The 14,104-nt window shown below is 41.2% G+C and overlaps 2 protein-coding genes across 2 annotated transcripts; one reads left to right on the top strand and one right to left on the bottom strand.

Annotated features, from left to right (window-relative positions):
* Positions 1–1,615: 1,615 nt before the first annotated feature.
* Positions 1,616–10,627, bottom strand: pho (phoenix). The gene is made up of 5 exons (XM_027004306.2): positions 10,257–10,627; positions 9,524–9,902; positions 8,119–8,216; positions 7,792–7,852; positions 1,616–6,896 (listed from the first exon to the last, which is right to left on the bottom strand). Exons 1-5 carry the CDS (start codon positions 10,457–10,459, stop codon positions 1,878–1,880), a joined length of 5,760 nt encoding a protein of 1,919 aa, XP_026860107.2. The 5' UTR covers positions 10,460–10,627; the 3' UTR covers positions 1,616–1,877.
* A 91-nt stretch (positions 10,628–10,718) lies between these two features.
* Positions 10,719–14,090, top strand: c6h11orf54 (chromosome 6 C11orf54 homolog). Its single transcript, XM_027004097.2, has 9 exons — positions 10,719–10,767; positions 11,085–11,166; positions 11,392–11,490; positions 11,604–11,677; positions 11,762–11,863; positions 11,990–12,166; positions 13,036–13,185; positions 13,472–13,588; positions 13,786–14,090. Exons 2-9 carry the CDS (start codon positions 11,100–11,102, stop codon positions 13,957–13,959), a joined length of 960 nt encoding a protein of 319 aa, XP_026859898.2. The 5' UTR covers positions 10,719–10,767; positions 11,085–11,099; the 3' UTR covers positions 13,960–14,090.
* Positions 14,091–14,104: the final 14 nt, after the last annotated feature.

The following is a 14,104-nucleotide window of genomic DNA, read 5'->3' as shown; positions in this document are numbered from 1 at the left end:
TAACTCTGGCGATAGTGTGGCCACGCATCAGATAGAAAAATTTTCTGCCAGAAGATGGAGACATTTACCCATTTTATATAGTGTAATGTATTACATATCCTTTATGAATAATAACAATGCATAATAAATTGTCCTCGATATCTTTTAAATAGAGCTCTGAATTTTTCCAGCATTGTTCTAAGAGCATATGACCTACAAATGCACCACGATTGTCTGAATAATTTTGTCTTGTTTTTACTGTTTTGCTGTGCAGGACCAAAGGCTGTTCTCTCTGTAGCACCATGTGGGCAATCTGTATAATTAATTTGAATGGTAAACTTAATTAGGCAAATGTAACATTAGACGGGCACAACATGGGAAACAAATAAACGATAGCGTTTCATTTCATTTTCAATAGGAGGGCATGCCAAGAAAAATCATGTCTTGATAAAGGGCCATCAAAGGACTGAGAGAAGCGCTTCTTTTATTATACCCACTATAAATGTCTTTCTGTAATATATTTGAACAATCTGGCATTGCTACCTCTTAATATGATTTAAACGTAATAAAGCTAAAAAGCCTCTGAATTGCTGCAGGTGCACTTCTCATGCCTGGACCATAAGACCCTCCCTCCCGTCTCAGTGCACCATGCATGCTCTCACCAACAAACAAATTAAAACCTGAAAATCCCTCATTCCATTTTGAAAGGTTAAAAAGGATTCTGAATGCACTACATTTACATTCAAATTGGATTACTAGACGCCTTCTGTGAAGAACGGCTCGGAAATAAGTGAGTTTGATTTTATATAACCACTTATAAACAAAAGTTGTTATAGAACAGCTTTATTTTATAAAAATATTCTATATTTTATAAAAGCAACACAATTTTTCCATACTTGTTGAAAGCTGTTTGACCTCTTTTTTTAGGTGCTTTGGCTTGTAGGCTACCAGTTCTTTTACAATGAGTTCCAAGTCATCAGAAATTAACATGTTGATGGTGGTGTACTAGATGAGACTGGTAGTGTCTGCCCAGACCCACATGCTCTATGTAAAAATGCATACATTTACACAGACATGTGTATAAACAGTATTTACAAGTGCATTTATATATTAAAAGATCCAGCTAAAAACAGGGTTATGAAGGCTGACAATGTACACAGGATACAGGACTCGAATATAATCAGTCCACTGATATCTGAGAACAATATTGGTGTGGCTAGCAAACATGTACATCTCACCATGTCGTGCAAAGTGTTACCACGACCAAGGTCATGGGATTGATTCCCAGGGAAAACACATACTGTTATACTGTTATACTGAAAGCCACTCTCGATAAGAGCATCTGTCCTTTGCTATAATCATTGGAGGACAGCTTGCCATTGCCTGTAACACAGTCTCCTTGGGGGAGCTATAGGTTAAATGCACCTATCACAAATATAACAGGGTTTATGCTTGGAAAGTAGAGAGTATTTTGACTTATTGACTCTTCAAATAAAAATCTCTTAAGCAATGTGTGTATAGATATTGCATCATCACAGCGCATCTATAAAATACAGCATCAGGGTTGTTTTGCAAGGGTAAACAACAGCAAATTTGATATTCAGCCCCAGTGATAACATGATTTTTGACCCAAATGTCTAAAGGGCCTTTTTATTACAAAAAACTCATTTTGTGTATCAATAGGTTGGGAGGCTCTGCTCTCTAGATAAGGATTAAAAAACGCACCATAAACATTATGAAGCAAAACATTTTTACAAATTTACAATGACAACATAACTGTTCAGTTCATTATACGTTTGCTCCTTTTTGGGGTGTCTCACTCATTTTAGGCAGCAGACAATGACTAATGCTCAGTACATAAAACATGTCTGTTACATGCCTGTTTTTCTACATTTCCTTCATCTTCTCAACAAAGACGCAACACTGCCGTCTTTCTGCTGCACTTTTTCAGGCTGTGTGACTGAAACCTCTCTGTGGTTTTCTAATATTTTTAGCTCTTTGGCCAGACCTGAACAGGAGTCCTGACCTGAATCAGCGTCGTCCCATCTGTTCTTTTTCTTTCTCTTCTTCTGCGACTTGGTTTCTGAACTCTGGAGATTCTGCCGGCACCCAACATGCTCGGCATCGTCGCCACAAAAACCACACTCCACGTTCCTGTCAGCTTCAGACTGTCTCCTCTTCTTCTTCTTCTTCTTCTTCTTCTTCTTCTCGTTACTCTTGGGCTCATGACGTTCCTCAGTCTGTGATGCTGACTGGCTACCTTCAGCATCTTTCCACAGGGACATAGTTTTCTTTTTCCCCTTACTGTAGTTTTCAGCATGCGTGGATTCAGGCTCGGCACCTGCTTCCAAACATGCTGCAATATGTTCTTCACGTCGTCTTGGTCCACTACGTGTCATGGCCTTGTCTTTCTCCACTGATTTTTGTTCACCGCTGGTCAGGCACAAATCGGTTTGGTCGCCCTCTATAGTACCCATGCCATCAGAACCTAGAGAGAACCCATTTTCCATTGTTTTCCTTTTCTTCTTCTTCTTTAAAGGTGGTGAACCACCAACATAATCTGGCCCATAACCCTCCTCATGAATCTCTGAACTGTTGACCTGCTGACTGAGATTTGTTTCCATTCCAGAGCTTGGAGGATCCACTCTGTCAGATGCTGTACATGGGGAGTCCATGGCCTCCTCTTCATGAGTCACTCCAGCGTCTTGACATGTTCTGGGCTTTTTCTTTTTCTTCTTCACTTTTGTATCTGGAATGACTTTAATTGCTTGCTGCTCAGAGTCCAGAATTTCCTCAGAAATCTCAATGTGCTTAGTTCTTTCTGGCTGACCAGTCTCCACATTTTCCTCTGCCACCTGCTCCTGTTTCTTCTTCTTCCTGTTCTTTTCAACATTCTGCAACAATTCCCTGCTGGTAGACGCAACACTGCCGTCTTTCTGCTGCACTTTTTCAGGCTGTGTGACTGAAACCTCTCTGTGGTTTTCTAATATTTTTAGCTCTTTGGCCAGACCTGAACAGGAGTCCTGACCTGAATCAGCGTCGTCCCATCTGTTCTTTTTCTTTCTCTTCTTCTGCGACTTGGTTTCTGAACTCTGGAGATTCTGCAGGCACCCAACATGCTCGGCATCGTCGCCACAAAAACCACACTCCACGTTCCTGTCAGCTTCAGACTGTCTCCTCTTCTTCTTCTTCTTCTTCTTCTTCTTCTTCTCGTTACTCTTGGGCTCATGACGTTCCTCAGTCTGTGATGCTGACTGGCTACCTTCAGCATCTTTCCACAGGGACATAGTTTTCTTTTTCCCCTTACTGTAGTTTTCAGCATGCGTGGATTCAGGCTCGGCACCTGCTTCCAAACATGCTGCAATATGTTCTTCACGTCGTCTTGGTCCACTACGTGTCATGGCCTTGTCTTTCTCCACTGATTTTTGTTCACCGCTGGTCAGGCACAAATCGGTTTGGTCGCCCTCTATAGTACCCATGCCATCAGAACCTAGAGAGAACCCATTTTCCATTGTTTTCCTTTTCTTCTTCTTCTTTAAAGGTGGTGAACCACCAACATAATCTGGCCCATAACCCTCCTCATGAATCTCTGAACTGTTGACCTGCTGACTGAGATTTGTTTCCATTCCAGAGCTTGGAGGATCCACTCTGTCAGATGCTGTACATGGGGAGTCCATGGCCTCCTCTTCATGAGTCACTCCAGCGTCTTGACATGTTCTGGGCTTTTTCTTTTTCTTCTTCACTTTTGTATCTGGAATGACTTTAATTGCTTGCTGCTCAGAGTCCAGAATTTCCTCAGAAATCTCAATGTGCTTAGTTCTTTCTGGCTGACCAGTCTCCACATTTTCCTCTGCCACCTGCTCCTGTTTCTTCTTCTTCCTGTTCTTTTCAACATTCTGCAACAATTCCCTGCTGGTAGACGCAACACTGCCGTCTTTCTGCTGCACTTTTTCAGGCTGTGTGACTGAAACCTCTCTGTGGTTTTCTAATATTTTTAGCTCTTTGGCCAGACCTGAACAGGAGTCCTGACCTGAATCAACGTCGTCCCATCTGTTCTTTTTCTTTCTCTTCTTCTGCGACTTGGTTTCTGAACTCTGGAGATTCTGCAGGCACCCAACATGCTCGGCATCGTCGCCACAAAAACCACACTCCACGTTCCTGTCAGCTTCAGACTGTCTCTTCTTCTTCTTCTTCTTCTTCTCGTTACTCTTGGGCTCATGACGTTCCTCAGTCTGTGATGCTGACTGGCTACCTTCAGCATCTTTCCACAGGGACATAGTTTTCTTTTTCCCCTTACTGTAGTTTTCAGCATGCGTGGATTCAGGCTCGGCACCTGCTTCCAAACATGCTGCAATATGTTCTTCACGTCGTCTTGGTCCACTACGTGTCATGGCCTTGTGTTTCTCCACTGATTTTTGTTCACCGCTGGTCAGGCACAAATCGGTTTGGTCGCCCTCTATAGTACCCATGCCATCAGAACCTAGAAAGAACCCATTTTCCATTGTTTTCCTTTTCTTCTTCTTCTTTAAAGGTGTTGAACCACCAACATAATCTGGCCCATAACCCTCCTCATGAATCTCTGAACTGTTGACCTGCTGACTGAGATTTGTTTCCATTCCAGAGCTTGGAGGATCCACTCTGTCAGATGCTGTACATGGGGAGTCCATGGCCTCCTCTTCATGAGTCACTCCAGCGTCTTGACATGTTCTGGGCTTTTTCTTTTTCTTCTTCACTTTTGTATCTGGAATGACTTTAATTGCTTGCTGCTCAGAGTCCAGAATTTCCTCTGGAATCTCAAAATCCTTGGATCCCTCTACATTTTCTACAACCTCCTTCTCTTTCTTCTTCTTCTTCTTTCTTCTTGGTGTAACTAAAGTTAAGTCATCTGCCTTTTGAGAAACACAGTTTGCTGAGTGTTCTGTAAAGGCTGTTACTTCACTGCTGTTCAAAGATTCTGGAGGCTTCTTAGATTGTAGTTTTATCTCATTGATCTCTCCATTTTGCCTTTTGCTACCACTGGCCTGTAAGAGTGACCCTTGTATCTTTTTTTCTGCAGTTTTGGCTCCAGTGTCATGACCTGTCTCAAACTCTCTATCACATTGCATAGTTACCACACCAGACATCTCAGATCTTGAATTGCTCTTCTTTGCTTTTTTTCTTTGTGGTTCAAAATCGCCAAATTTGAAAACATTCTCACTGATCTTGTGTACCCTTGCGCTGCAGAACTCTGAACTGGCCTCATCACTTCTGCTAGGACTAGAAAGATCAGTTACTTTCAGCTTTTTACGCCCATCAGCTACAGACCCTAAGCGTTCAGGAGCTTGATGGGGGGTCTGAAAGCCCTCCTCTTTACATGTCCCTTCACTTTCCTGAGGTAGAGACTGAGCATTCCTGTCCTTTGTCTTCTTTTTCTTTGCTTTTAGTTCAGAGCCTTTAGCTGCATGTGCTTCAGAGTCTTGAACTATGTCCAGTGACTGAAGAGAGTCCACAGAAAATGTGTTTTTTGGCGAGGTGCCTGCTGCTACCACCAATAGTGTGTTATTGGCAGTCATCTCACCTTCGTTATCTCTGCCCACCAGGCTTTTCCTCTTTTTCTGCACCGTTTCTAGTCCAGAGTCATGAGCCTGAGACGTGAAGCTCTTGTTCTGATCCGCATCAGGCTGCAGAGGTGCAGAGCTCAAAGAAACTTCATATGTTTCTGTCTTTTTTCTTTTTCTCTTTTTCAGGAACATCAACCCACCATAATTAAACACCGGAGTGTCTACTTTCTCTATGTTATGTTTTTGTATGTCAGCAACAACATCTAGACAGAAATCGGAGTCAAGATTGGATCCTGAAGGGCTGTCAACCAAAGCTGGATGGACATCAGACAGTGGTCGATGGCGAAACTGCACATTCTCTTCTGGACATGCAAGTTCTACACTACCATGCATTTTTGTCTTTTTATGTGTTTCTTTCCTTGTTTGTTTGATTTCTTCAGTTCTTGGTGAGGTTATTTTACTCAATTTTGGCACATGTCTCTGAGAAGACCTCAGCAATTCAGCAGCATTGTCAACTAGTGGCCTATCCACGACATCTAAAGAGATATCTGAAGGCTTGTCTTTGTTTTTCTTCTTTCCTAATAAGATAATGTCACTATTTTGCACTACACAACTTTCTAGGTCTTCTTTACTTTCTCCAACTATAACCTCTTTTAAAGGACTGGACACCGCCGTTTCATCGGCTTGATTCTCTTGTTCCGCAAAAAGATCCTGTGACCACATCCAACCTTCCCTCTCAAGACCCAACTCTTCAGTTTCCTGTGGTTCAGGGCAAGTTTCTTCACTGGTACCCCTGACCGTCTCAACCTTCTCATGGAGTCCTGTAACTGACAAGCCATCTTCTCCCCTGGCCCCACTCCTCGATCGATCCTCCAGAGTTTTAGAGGCATGACTTTTTGCAGCCTCCTCTATTGAGTCTGGCCTCTGTGTTTCCTCCACCACTGTTTCACTCTCTGCTCCTGCTGTCTCGAAGTTCTTACCCCCTTGAGCAACTTGCCGTCTGGGATGATCTCCGCCACAACGCCAGTCCATGGACTGCGACTGTGAATATGTTACTAAAACCTCTGGCTGTCTCTGACTGTCCTCCTCTTGTGCCATCAGGAAAGATCTAATGTTCGGAGATCCAGTGGGAGAGCGTGAAGTCCTGGCTGCAGATCCAATGCAAACCTGGCTCTGGTTTTCCCCACTTTTGGACACTGTTTCTTCTTGTTTCTTTTTAGTATCTTTTTTTCTCTTCTTCTTACCAGTCCTCTCTTCACAGTCTCTGTAGCTTTCTCTGTCGTACTTTTTGGAGGCCATCTTATTTTTCCACCTCTCCTTGGGAAGCCATTTTTCCCGGTTTCTTCTGTGGGCGTTTGAAACAAAACATTCTGCGTCCTGAAACAAAAATCAGACCTACTGATGAAAAAAACAACATTCATATAGACACATGTTCAGTTTCCACCTCAGAGGCAGCATTCTGACTGAATGTAGAAACACTGGGCAACTGTTTAAAAAATTCCTGCTAAAATCTGATGGGTTCTGAGAAGACCAAGAAAGTCTTAGTGGTGTGCGCAATACCAATGCCTCCAAGCATGGAGGTAATTTACACAAGGATAAATCCCCAGAACGTTTTCAAAACGCTAACATGTTCTACAAAATATTTTCATACACGGAACTATTAATATTGCTATTGTATAACATGTTATACATATAACTATTAAGATTTATGTAACTATTAATATTGCTTTTGTAGTTAATAAAATGAAACATGTTCCTAGTGACTATAAGCACAAACATTTTCTGATTTTGTCACACAATGACAATATAATAATTTTAATAATAATTAATTAATTGTTGTACTACAACTATATTTAACCACAGTGCTGAAACTTATTGTATTGTTCAGTGGAACAGGTTTAAAAAACACGGCCATAAAACCTTTCGAGAATTTCTTTACTCCCAGCCTCAATTTCAGTAAACGCACGTGCCTGAGAACATGACAAATTTGATAGGTAGCTGCATTGAATGCAACACCCTGTAAACATTCTTGTCCCCAGTACTTTTTAAAGCAAAGCTATACCCGGAAGAGAGTGCAGTCTGTACTCTCACACATCTGTGGTAGCTGTCTTACAAATCAAAGGTTTGGAGATGAACACTACTGCACTGGTACAATCACAACATATATTAAAAAGTATAAATCAAAGTGCAACAAGAATCTGAGATAAAATGTCAATACAGTTGTGTATAATAAAAGTTATGCTGTTCTGTGTTGCAAAGTTGCAATACACACCACTTTTCTGATGTCATCCTGCACATCTTCAGTATCTTGCTCCATTCTGTCTTCCCCTAGCCTGAAATTAATCCAAAAACAATTTGGATATACATGGATGCAAACAACTCCTTTAGAAAGAAACATTAATGATGAATATATACATCATTGCTTTGACTGGAACTGCCATTTTAAGTCAGTTTAAGACATGGAGAGGTTTTATGAACATCATGGAATATACCATCTGTCTTTCAAACTAGGAAGAAACTATTTTTTCCAAGTACAGCATCTTCACAGAAATCTAAAGAAATCTACAATTGCGTGTTTGTAATTTGTAGATGAGCTCACTCAGATGGGAATATAGATGGACTTAGCTCTCGTCTACTTCCTTCACGTCCTTTGTTGAGTTTCTTTACACATTTAAAGAACCCACCAATCTCTGAATTCTGTTAGGAGGGAAATAAGGCAACTCAGATTATTAATGAAAGTATAAGAAGCATTTTAAATTACTTTTTGATAAAATATTTTTTGATATTTTTCAATAAAGATACAAGAGAAGTTGTTCAGAACTTTTTCTATTTTCTGGGAGTGAAATTTGTTTCTAACTATGGAAAATGCATATGGAAAAATGTATTTCTTAATCAGACTGGTTTGAAAAATCAATGGTTCACAATTGGTATTCAGTGTAGCCATTATCACAACTACAGTTTATCCAAATTACGTTCTAGCTTCTTCACACATACAAAAAAAGAACAATTTTGCAACAACAGCACTGTTATTTATGACATTTTGTGCTATTTACATGGTCAATCTGCAGGCATTTTTGCTTTAAGAAAATTGTTTTTAAATATTTATTACCAATAATAACAATCTGTTAACCATATATGTTGAATATGACAGAGATCAACAGCAAGCTTACCACATTAAGGAAAAAAATCAAGTAAAACTACTTACTGCACCTTTAAACATTATGATTTTAAGATAAAACATCACCCTCACTATTACTCATGAGAGATTCCTACACATATTTCTAAGTTATGTATAAACACCTTGTAGGTGAAGTTAGTCTATAGCTCATTAGTTTATTAGAAACACCTTGTAGGTGTACAGTTAGTCTATAGCTCATTAGTTTACTAGAAACACCGTGTAGGTGTACAGTTAGTCTATAGCTCATTAGTTTACTAGAAACACCGTGTAGGTGTACGGTTAGTCTATAGCTCATTAGTTTACTAGAAACACCGTGTAGGTGTACAGTTAGTCTATAGCTCATTAGTTTACTAGAAACACCGTGTAGGTGTACAGTTAGTCTATAGCTCATTAGTTTACTAGAAACACCGTGTAGGTGTACAGTTAGTCTATAGCTCATTAGTTTACTAGAAACACCTTGTAAGTGTATACTTAGAGTCTAAATTTCATCAGCTGCCATGCACAATTTGTTCAGCTCATCCACCAGCCCTCTAGTTGTATCTGCCATCATTGTGTTCAGCCCTCTAGATGTCTGCCATCGTTTTTGGATGGCAGACCACTCTCAACCAAACAGTGACTGACACATGGCTAAAAGCAGACAGCGAGGAACTGAGTAGAAGCTGGCTGACAAACAGGGCAAGCCAAGAGAGAGGCTACAGTATGTAACTGTATGTTTATCAAAGCACCAGTCAGTGTATGTACAAGGTAGGCGAATGAGCATCTGCTGTCAAACGTGTGAAACACCTACTGTGTCTCCCACACAAAAGACCTACTCAGACATCCTCACCACTAAAATATGATTCTTTTGGAGAGATAAGCATCCTGAAGGGGACTTCTGCAGAAAAGGAAACACTGTCCTCTTTGGGCGGCTAGATGCACGCCGCCGGAATCTGGCACCACTCCGTCCAGCTCTCTTCATATGCAAAGCCAAAATTGTCCGGGCTTTGCTGACCAGATCGTCATCGCTGTTTTCAGTATCCGAGACTCCCCTCAGTAATGTATCCTGGCCCTCCTCTTGGTGTGGTGCATTACCCTGGCTGTGATCTCGTTCACACTCATCCTCAGACTCCACACTTAAGGGCAGCAGTGCTGGTCTTGCTGATGACTGGGTTCTTTTGATTGTCCTGTCCACCGGAGTCACAGACTGAGTCAAAAACAAGCTGTCACTGTGGAGTGTGGTGGAGAAGATGGAGTGCAACAGAAAGGGGTATCAAGAAAATAAAACACACACACAAGGTTTGGTTAAAAATTGTTCATGAAGGGATAGCCCTGCGTACGAAAAGCCTGTCTTGCAGTACATTTATAAAGTGAGTGAGAAATTCACTCACAGTCCAATGAACAAATCTTTATCCAGAACTGCTAAGCTAGCTGGCTAACGTTAGACTGTAGACACGGTTTGTGTACAGTGCTGATATAGGAGTACGTGTGGCCGCATATCGTAATTAAGCAGATAAAATCGAAAACTAATCCATCACTCAGTCTTGATCCAGTCCCAGAGGTCTAGTCATAAGTTTCCTTACCTGTCTGAGAGTGAAGATTCAGCGGGCGATGCCCTCCTCACGGCCGCTTCAAAATAACGTGAGATGCTGCTGATAACCTCGGGCGGTGGCGTTTCAAAGACAACGTCTCTCTGAGGGTCGATCTGCAGAAGTTGGCTCTGCGTTAGAGTCTCTACCACGTTTCTCACAGCCCGGGACTTACCGTACGCTGTGCTAAAAGACATGTTGTCCCAGGTAATATTCTTACACGGAATATCTCCTAGTCATTCCTGCACAAGATCACTCTTTGCTCGGTTACTCTACTGGTAGAGCAATTTAACGATTTATTTGGCCCCCGAATAGGTTGTTTAAAATAGTTATCCCTAAATCACGTCTCACACGTGTGTTCAACATTGTTGTGTACAGAGTCGTAACCTATGAACCCGTAGGCGGGGCAACCTCAGGAAGTGATTCGAATATCGCTTATATGACCAATCAGAGACCTTCAAGCGTTAATGACGACACTCGGCTCCAACTAACCAGTCTTCCTCAAGTAAAAATGTTTTATATGGTTTAAAGGGTGGTTTATGAAGTAAACAAATGTTTATCACCCCAGTCGCGGTGTGATTATGTTCCATACTGTCTATTTTTTGTGCAGCTTCACTTTTAGTTTGTATATGTGTGTGTGTGTGTGTGTGTGTATTTATTTATTCCTGAACGCGTTTGCGCAGCGCAGAAATTCGCAACACATTTCAAAACGTTGTTTTCTCGAGAAAACGTTACGCTTGTTGAACTTGACCCATATCGTGGCGTCCGCATATCGGTCAGTGCCCAGGCAGCTTAAAGCATGTGATCTCTCTTCCGTTTTAGCTGTCTGATTGCAGGATGGCAGGAATCAGCAAGACTGAAAAGGTCCAGTTACATGTTCCGAGTCTCGAAGAATTGTGTCAGGGTAAGGTTTCGTGTGCACTTATACTGGTCCGGAAAAAGGTTATGCTTTTGTAGCATATGAGCTAAATTTGGATGTTGGGGTTAAAGTTCAGCATGACAGTTAGATGTTCCCACTAATTTATCTGTGCTAGCTATACGTTTAAAATTGAAGTTAATATAAGATCTTGAGATAAGGCTATGATTTATTGTCAGTAGCACCAAAGTAACCATTAGTGATTTGCTATAGTACTGGAAAAAGGACTGAAAAACAATTTTGAAGTGGCAAAGGTCTGTGTGACTGACTGCCCAGACCTCACGCAAGAACCATTCAAGTTTCCTGCCAAAGGTACGTACCTACAAGCCAGGGCGGCCTGAGTTTCAGCACCGCATTTACATACCTTTTACTAGTAAGGCATTTACTTATCAATGTCGCCATTCCATCTCTTACCTTTTAAAAAGGCCTTTGTGGTAAACCTCGGATTACTGATGTTGGCGGCGTGCCAAATTTGGTCCCCTTGGTCCAACTGGACAAGGTCAGTTACCCTAACAAAGTTTGAATATGAATATGTCATAGTAGCCTGTGATCAAAATGATAATTACATATATTTGATGCCAAGGTGTACAACATGAATGCTGTGTCCAAGGAATTGGAGTTACCAGGGGCATTCATACTTGGTGCAGGTGCTGTTTCGTCAAAAACAGTTGGAATGAACGCAGAGGTGAATAGCTGTGTCATGTAAAGCCATGCTTTATGCAGTTATAGACGTCACGTTGTTTGTTACCTGTTGTGATCCACACCCTTATGAGTAATTCTTTTTTTTTTTCTTTTTTTTTCCTCCCCAAAGATGATGCCTTTAGTGATGACCGAGTGTGAGGGGAAACCCGCCATCAATTCCAGCTACTTTTCCTCCATCAATCCAGTGGATGGGACATGTCTGCAGGAGAAATACAGTGACCGGTTCCACGACTGTGACTTTGGCCTCCTGGCAAACCTCTATGCGTGTGAGGGTAAACCTGGGAAGGTGAGCAGATGCCAGAGACAGGTGTTCAGTGTTGATCGAGACACGTTTTTCTTTGTTTTCACCATTTAACACAGTTCCCTGTGGTCTCTGAAAGACACATAAACAAAAAAACTTAAACAAATAAAAAAAATTACCCACCCAAAAATGAACATAAAAATCGAAATGCTCAAATTTAGCTTTGCTTTGGTGTGTTTTACTGTGTAATTTCCTCCACTGTGAAAAAGTGGTGATTTTTGTGCTATCATTTGAATCCCATTGGCTATCCTGAATGGTGCGGGTGGGATGCACATTGTCCAGCGGTAGAGCAATGTGCAGTATTTGGAGAGGTGATCTGAAATGATGACTGCAGCTGGGGATGATGCAGTGAGACCATCCATTTGTTTGTTTCTGAGATCTGGAATGGTGGCCTATTAATATTTTACACGATCTTATGCAAGCTGAAATCACATGAATTCACAGAAACTTCATATTTCCCAAATTCATTCCTGGAAAAATATAATAAGTCATATATGGGGATTGACAAGGAAAATGGGATGTAGTTTATAGGCTGCTCTAAGGTAAGACGCAATTGTTGTTCCCTGTACACAGGCTAGCTGACCAGTAAATGTGTCCATTCACTTGAACTTGTACAAGGTTTAATTATCCAGCTGGCCATACATGGAGTGTGTCTTTTGTGAGCAAAACCAACCTTTGATTGTGGAATGACTGAATAACTGACCAAGTAACAGACTAGGACCCTGTTTCTCAAAAGCACCATGATGATGAGTGTTCAGCATAATATTAGTATACCATTTAACGAATATCTTTGTTTAATGCTTTTGGGGAAACCCAGCCCTGAATTAGTAAATGATGCAACATCATGGTCACAGGTCATTGAGGTCAAGGCCAGCAGGAGGACGGGAGAAGAGAGTCTTGTGAGCTGTATGAGGAAGACTATGGAGGAGCACTACAGTGATAAAAGCCTGGCTCTTGGAGGGACTTTTATTATACAGAAAGGGAAGGCCAAGATTCACATTATGGTAAAAATGCCTAAAATGTTTGAAATAAATCTTATATTAACACATAACACAGCTCTGAGTGTTTTGAGTGTAACTATAATAATGTAGACCTGGAGGAGATATATTTATCTAAGAACAGACCTATTGACTAGCCTCTCTGACCCATATTAATCATATCCTTATATCTACAACATTTTAATGGAATATTTCTGTTCAAGTTTTTGGCATTTTAGCCAAAGATTACACTGCACCTGGAAAAACTTGGCTCCATACCCCATTGTTCCATGTTTTGATGTTTTAACTTTAGCCACGAGAGTTCTCTTCATGTCCCCTGAATACCAACGATGATGTGAACAACTGGCTGAAGCATTTTGAAGTCAGTGCTCCACTTATTTGCCAGTCTGTCATGGTGTCCAAAGATCCAGTGAGTATTGCCTGATGATATGGTTTTGACTGCTCAGTCTGAATATTGCCCAAGTATTTATCAAGATTTGTATGAGGCATTTGCCTTCCATCATCCCCTGTGCTGCTTTGATGGGGAAAATCACGTTTGCATTTAAATATGACCTCCTGTTATTTTAATGCTTTTTAGTGATTTGTTGACCATTTGCTTGTGGCTAGGGCTTGGATCTGAGAGTGGAGCACACCCATGTGTTCAGTCATCATGGTGAGGGAGGCCACTACTACATAGACACCACCCCAAGCACAGTGGAATACCTTGGATATTTTCTGCCTGCAGATTTTGTTTATCGCATTGACAGGCCACTGAAGACTCACAATGTTGGCAGAGACTGAAAAGAAAATGGAAAACAAAATTTTTCATGACCAAACAGTAACTTTCCTTTTATTAATTAATCAATACACCAAGACTAAGCTCATAAAACCTGATGCACACATATCCTGTTCAGTAAAAGATGGATGGTAAAGGCTGTTTGGCGTT

Source organism: Electrophorus electricus, chromosome 6 (genome assembly GCF_013358815.1).
Source record: "Electrophorus electricus isolate fEleEle1 chromosome 6, fEleEle1.pri, whole genome shotgun sequence".
Classification (NCBI taxonomy): Eukaryota; Metazoa; Chordata; class Actinopteri; order Gymnotiformes; family Gymnotidae; genus Electrophorus; species Electrophorus electricus.
Note: the sequence above shows the minus strand (reverse complement) of the source record. Positions and strands in the feature narration are given on the sequence as shown.

What these genes read in the sequence shown, in the direction of transcription:
- c6h11orf54 (XM_027004097.2), top strand. Translation starts at nt 11,100, where the DNA reads ATGGCAGGAATCAGCAAGACTGAAAAGGTCCAGTTACATGTTCCGAGT. An exon ending in CCTTGGTCCAACTGGACAAG is followed by an intron (nt 11,678 to 11,761) that starts GTCAGTTACCCT and finishes TTTGATGCCAAG; the next exon opens with GTGTACAACATGAATGCTGT. An exon ending in CAGTTGGAATGAACGCAGAG is followed by an intron (nt 11,864 to 11,989) that starts GTGAATAGCTGT and finishes TCCTCCCCAAAG; the next exon opens with ATGATGCCTTTAGTGATGAC.
- pho (XM_027004306.2), bottom strand. Translation starts at nt 10,459, where the DNA reads ATGTCTTTTAGCACAGCGTACGGTAAGTCCCGGGCTGTGAGAAACGTG. An exon ending in AAAAGAATCATATTTTAGTG is followed by an intron (nt 8,217 to 9,523) that starts GTGAGGATGTCT and finishes CCCTCCTAACAG; the next exon opens with AATTCAGAGATTGGTGGGTT. An exon ending in CCATCTATATTCCCATCTGA is followed by an intron (nt 7,853 to 8,118) that starts GTGAGCTCATCT and finishes GATTAATTTCAG; the next exon opens with GCTAGGGGAAGACAGAATGG.